The sequence below is a fragment of the Mus caroli genome, chromosome 6, assembly GCF_900094665.2.
Source record: "Mus caroli chromosome 6, CAROLI_EIJ_v1.1, whole genome shotgun sequence".
Taxonomy (NCBI): domain Eukaryota; kingdom Metazoa; phylum Chordata; class Mammalia; order Rodentia; family Muridae; genus Mus; species Mus caroli.
This window is the reverse complement of record NC_034575.1, coordinates 139,378,089-139,384,427: the sequence shown is the minus strand read 5'-3', so window position 1 is coordinate 139,384,427 and position 6,339 is coordinate 139,378,089. Positions and strand designations below refer to the sequence as shown.

The 6,339-nt window shown below is 40.6% G+C and overlaps 1 protein-coding gene across 2 annotated transcripts in view; it reads right to left on the bottom strand.

Annotated features, from left to right (window-relative positions):
* Positions 1–3,744: 3,744 nt before the first annotated feature.
* The window catches only part of Slco1c1 (solute carrier organic anion transporter family member 1C1), a 45,977-nt gene continuing 43,382 nt past the window's right edge, over positions 3,745–6,339 (bottom strand). The window contains exons 14-15 of one of the 2 annotated variants that reach the window (XM_021165382.2): positions 5,862–5,979; positions 3,745–4,154 (exon numbers count right to left, since the gene is read on the bottom strand). In XM_021165382.2, coding sequence (XP_021021041.1) covers positions 3,932–4,154; positions 5,862–5,979 — 341 coding nt within the window. In that variant the 3' untranslated portion in view covers positions 3,745–3,931. The remainder of the gene's footprint in view (positions 4,155–5,861; positions 5,980–6,339) is intronic. The other variant, XM_029478290.1, reaches the window with a different exon arrangement.

The following is a 6,339-nucleotide window of genomic DNA, read 5'->3' as shown; positions in this document are numbered from 1 at the left end:
GAGACCATTTATTTTTTTTAATTCAAATATACTTACATCTTCTCCCTCTCATTCTTTTCTCTAATTCTCCCCCCCCCCCACACACACACACTGTTGCTGTCTCTCAAATTCATTGACTCCATTTCTTTAATTGTTGTTACATTTAGAACAGGTGTGTGTGTGTGTGTGTGTGTGTGTGTGTGTGTGTGTGTGTGTATTCCCAACCTTCTAAAACAGCCTCTTCAGTCTACATTCTATTATTTGAATGCATATGATTTTAAGGATGAGCACTTGATATTCAGTAATCAATCTGGGGGCTCTTTCCTGTTCACAGCTGTTTATAGTTCTTTCTTTCAAAATATGGTTTTATTTTTCAAATCATGTAAGAATAAATTAATTATGATGCTCTCGAGAGACTTACCTACAAAGAAGTTATACATTACCTACAAAAAAAAAGCTTTGGAAAATTGAGAAGTTGTGGGAGCTATGGTAAGAGATTTGAAATTTTAGTTCATATATTGAGACAAGTTGGAGAAGGGTACTGACTCTCTCCATTCACTCTTCCAGGGCAGATGGATACAAACAAAGGCAAAAAGAATTCCTGCTCAGAAGGTGATAGGGCAGCAGCCTGGATGGTGTAGGCTGTTTGCCAGACTAAAGCTCCATTTCCATTGTCAAAATCAGCAAAACATAAGGCATTCAATTATTACTAATTGCAATAAAATGACAGTGTGTCCATGCGTGTGTGCATATACGGGGGGTATGAGTGTCTGCTTAGATCATAAGAGGACATCTGATTACCCTATAGCTGGAGTTCCAGGGCCTGTGAACCTGTGGATATGAGGACCGGAAAGCATACCTGGCCTCTTGAAGACCATCAGGTGTCTGTAATTGCTGGATGCCTCTCCAGAACCATCATTTCTGTGTTTTTAAAGGACATGTCTTTCCCTCATTCTCTGTCTTCCCATAGTTCCCCTTCATCTTTGCAGAACTGATACCTAAAGAGAGAATGGAAGGCAGCCGAGAGCCGTATGTTTGATCCTTATGACAGTGAATAGAGCCGCCATGCTTTTAACTGGCACCTTCCTGTTGTACTTCTAATCTATGAGGGATTTCAATCACCGGGACTCCTTGGGCGTGTCCTGTTCATGCTTTCTGTTTATTCTAAAGGTTATTTCGAGTTGTGTATCAGGTCAGGCTGGTGTGGTGGAAGATGATTTTATGTAGAAATGAACTTCATTTTCACTGTGCTTTCGCCATTTCTGAGAAGTTTATGTAACCTCTCTCAGCTTTGCTACCCTTTATTAAACCGGGATGCTGCTATCATGAACATAGTGAAGATGAATCAGGTTGTAGTGTGGCTGATGTGTGATAGTGATGGCTTCACCGTGCTGGCTTTGAAAAAGTCATTGCTATGTAAGTGTCCTCCTCAATCTCATCCAAGGCATCCCACTGTCTCACACTGAGATAACCTGTCTTACTTTCTTAGCCCATCACATTGTCTTTGGACTGTACAGGACCTACAGAAGGCTGGTTTCCTTAGACTGTAAGCTCCTGGCTATGATGCCTCTTTACAGGGTTCTCTGGTTTCTCTGTGCATGTCTTAGAGGGATCAGATCTATGTTTAAACCAACAGTGAATAAAGGAAAACAGTAGTTGCAACTTGAAGATTAGAGAGTGGACTGCCATACTCTGTCAGAGGAGCACCAGTACCCAGGAAAGGGGATGTCTGAACTGAAGGTTTCCAGTACAGAGAAATGGAGGACTACCTGGTGGTATCCTTCTAACTTGTCTGCTGAGCGGCAGGTAGGCATCTATGATAGCACATCCTTAATACTATTTAATCCATTCACTTTCCAGGTGTAACAACCATGGATGTTATTATTCATTTTCAAAAACTTTGCCCCTTCTTAGAATTGGGAACAAAACACCCATGGAAGGAATTACTGAGACAAAGTTTGGAGCTGAGACGAAAGGATGGACCATCTAGAGACTACCATACCTGGGGATCCATCCCATAATCAGCCTCCAAATGCTGACACCATTGCATAAACCAGCAAGATTTTGCTGAAAGGACCCTGATATAGCTGTCTCTTGTGAGGCTATGCCAGGGTCTGGCAAACACAGAAGTGGATGCTGACAGTCAGCTAGCTATTGGATGGAGCACAGGGCCCCCAATGGAGGAGCTAGAGAAAGTAACCAAGGAGCTAAAGGGGTCTGCAACCATATAGGTGGAACAACAATATGAACTAACCAGTACCCCTGGAGCTCATGTCTCTAGCTGCATATGTATCAGAAGATGGCCTAGTTGGCCATCATTGGGAAGAGAAGCCCCTTGGTCTTGCAAACTTTATATGCCTCATTATGGGGGAGTGCCAGGACCAAGAAGTGGGAGTGGGTGGGTAGGGGAGGGTCTCGGAGACTTTTGGAATAGCATTTGAAATGTAAATGAAGAAAATACCTAATTAAAAAATAAATTTAAAAAAACACTTAACTTTTAATGAGGGAAGAGTTTATTTTACCTTATAGCTCCCAGGCCACACTCCATCACTGAGAAAATTTAAGGTGGAAACTCCAAGCAGGAACCCGGAGACAGGAACATTAGAAGGCATGGAGGAGTGCTGTTTACTGCCTTGTTCCTTATGGCTTGCATAGCCTGCCTTCTAATATAATGCAGGACTATCTGCTCAGGTGGGATGGGCTTTTCCATGTCAATCATTAATCAAGACTTGCCTATAGGCCAACACTGTGGAGGAACTGCCTCAACTGAGAGTCCCTCTTCCCAAATGAGGCTAGCTTGTGTCAAGTGGAAAAAGAACTAACCAGGACAAATGACATCTAGAGCCTACTAGCTCTACAGAGTCAAAGTCTCTGACTGTTTTATATATAAAGTACATATCAACTACATAGTACATGGTACATGTATAGTGTACATAAATATCTTATACTACAGATACACAGTGCAGAAATGCATAGTACCACACAGTACAATTTGTAATATCTATGTTACTATATCTTTTCCAACATTATGTTTTTATGGATTATTTGGGAATTTCATACAATTCTCTCTGGTCAAGTTAACATGCAAGTTCGCTCAGGTCCCCCCATCCCCAGAAACTTAACTTTTAAATATTTTTTATGGCCAGGCAGTGGTGGCACATGCCTTTAACCCCAGCACTTAGTAGGCAGAGGCAGGTGGATCTCTGAGTTCAAGGCAGCCTGGTCTATAGAGTGAGTTCCAGGACATCCAGGGCTACACAGAGAAACCCTGTCTGGAAAAAACAATACAAAACAAATATATTTTATGAATACAATTTATGTCTAAATACAGAGTTACCTAATTCATGGAAATTTGGGAAGTGTTTGTTTAAAAATATTTTGATTCACTGAATTCATAAGCAATAAAGTATGGTGACATAAATTGCAGTGTAACCATGGATACTTCTAAAATCACAATGAACTTATGTAAATTATAAAATTACATCTTCTTATATGTAAACTAATGAACAGAAATTGTCTCTGAAGACAACCCTGTCATGGATGTTTTTTCTGTATCAGTTACAGAATTCCAAGGAGGAGCTAAATCTGAGGATCTCCTTAGGAAATACTCCAAGTAGATTCTGGTCAAGTGATGCAATGTACAGATGACATGTCATAATCAAACAAAATAGACAGCCATCCCCAGGAACACATAAAACCTATCGATGGAGACAATATAGCATGAAGCAGAAATAAGAAAATAATTAAAAGGGATGTACAAGTTTAAAAGTTTTAAAATAAATTTAATTACATCTTTAGAGGTTTGTCATGTTATGCTTAGAGTCAAAAACAAAGCAGGCATACCTTTGGAAGCAGAAAGGAATTACACATTGAAGCCCTTTTGATTATGCTTTTATTCATGTACATGTATTGGATAAAATGACCCCATATTTGTTTGTTTCCATAATTTTTTTTAAAGTCGTGTCTCCTTGCCTGGCCAATACTTGGGCTGCAATCCACGATCCCTTGTAGCGCATGTCTCCTTTTTGATGCTTGAAGACATCCCTATTTTTTCTCTTGTGGTTATTAAGCTGCTGTGTTTTGACACATATTTTTTCTTTAAGACAAAAAGTACAGCCATGCTTAGGAAGACAGACACTGTGCCCAGGAGCGTGGTTAATCCCAGGTATATGTGTCTAAAAGAGGAGAGAATCTCTGTTATAATTATTGCAGCCACTCAACTTGAAAACAAAACAAAACAAAACAAAACATGAAGGTTCTTACAGTGTGAGGTTGATTGCTGAGAGACACAGACTTAATGGGCTGGTGGCTATGAATGCTGGTGACCTCCTGCCAGCAGCTAGCTAGTATGTGGCAACTTCTTAGTTGTATTGTCATTCCTACTTACTGCAAATGATATAATAGTTCCCACTTCCTCTTTAAAGATTCCCTGAACTTGGATAGCCATCTTCCTGCTTGCTGGGGCAGTCCTATTTAGCCTAGTGCTGTCCCAAGTAATAATTTTAAAAGAGCCTCTTTCACTTTCAAAAGTGTCAAGGTTTGACTAAGCCATGTGGTGACCCTGTCTCAAATATTTCTTCAATACACTCCAAGGAAAAGCTGTGGTAAGCAATTCAAAGAAGGGGTCAGGGTTCTTAGTGGGGCAGAAAGGCCTGATAAAGAACTCAGTGTTCAGCTTCCTCTCTTCTGTACAGTCTCTGCATCACACAACGTCCACACTACAGTGAACACTTAGCCTTCCCAAATGAGAGCCTAAACCAAATGTCACTCCCAGAACTGGCCCTGGCCTTGGACCAAACATCCTTCACACATAATATCAAAGCCTATTAAATCTATCTTATTTGAGATGGTCTGCCTAATTCACATGCAACAGGCTCAAGACTCTCGGATTTTTTTTTCCCCTGAAACAAAGTATTCAGCGTATAAGTCTTTGAATAAAAGAAGTCCTGCTTTTAAGCCACTGGAGTATGGCTTTAAGCAGTGGGGAGATAAAGGTTTGATGAACGGAACTGAATGATACCGTAGTGAGAAAACCGTGCTCTCCACCTCAGACACGCTCACCCACACAGAGAAAGCTTTTTACTTTTGTGCATTTCAAGTACTGGGGTAATTGAACATCAGCTTGGCAATAAGAGCCGGATGGATTGAGAGCCAAATCCAGATCTTGCCCAGGGGATTAGCGCTGACGTCAATGGTACAGTTTGGCTCAGTTAATTAAAAAAGAATAGAATTAAACCCAGAATGTGACCTAAATTTAAATGCATCTGAGTTTCAGGAAATATTTTGCCATTTGTGTGCACACATTTTCAAACCTGTATTCTAGGATTTTTAAAAATCATTTATTATATATATGCTCGTGTGTGTGTGTGTGTGTGTGTGTGTGTGTGTGTGTGTGTGTGTGATGAGCCAGGGTTGCTCACTCTGCAGCCTCAGTTTAGCCTAGAATATATTATATAGCCAAGGCTGACTTCAAATAAGCATTAGCTATCCTCTTTTAGTCCCCTGAATTCTGGGATTACAGGTGTGAGCCATTTTCCCTGCTCATTTTCATAATTAAAAAAAAATGATTACTTGGGGCAGGGAGAAATTCAAAGTATAATGATACATATGTGTGAAAGTGTCATAATAAAATACATTCGTGAAATGCATTGCTTTGTGTGCTAACTTTAAAAAGTAAGAATGAAATAAAATAATGATGAATTCAAAACGAAATTTAATGTTAACACTTGGCAATACTTTTTCATGTAAAATAGAATCGTTCACAGTTTTTAGTTGATTTACCTCATAAACATGGAAACTACATAGGGAATTCTAAGTTTCAGGATGTGGCAGAAAATGAGCTGTCGGAGCACAGAGCTACGGGAGTGTGCTTGACACGGTACCTGAAAGCGTGGGAGTCATATAGTCTGCATGAGCCTCTGCTTCCACATTTCTTAAATCCCCACTTGAGGCAGGAAGTGTCAATCAAAACACCAAAGTACACAGGGGCTGGGATTCCTGCTGTAAGAAACATAAATGATCGCTTCTAAGTTTTTGGCCATGCGAAGTGACCCGAACCACTTACCGTGAGCTCCGTCATCACTGTTTAGCTAATGAAAACCCATAACTCTTCACGGAGACCTCTTTCTATGGCTCAGGGTTTGGTCACAAGCTCAGGACCCATGCCGTAACTGTCAGTAGTTTAGGTCTAGATGCGTGTCTCCTGGAAATTTACACTCAGTGTGAAACACAACTTCTCCCTCACCAAGTGGCCAAGGCAAGGAGCCTGGATGCCACCTCTGAGCCCTTCTCATTTTAAAACCCAAACCACAAAATCTCTTCCTTGGGTATATTGGGTATATATCCTCCTCTCTCTGCTTC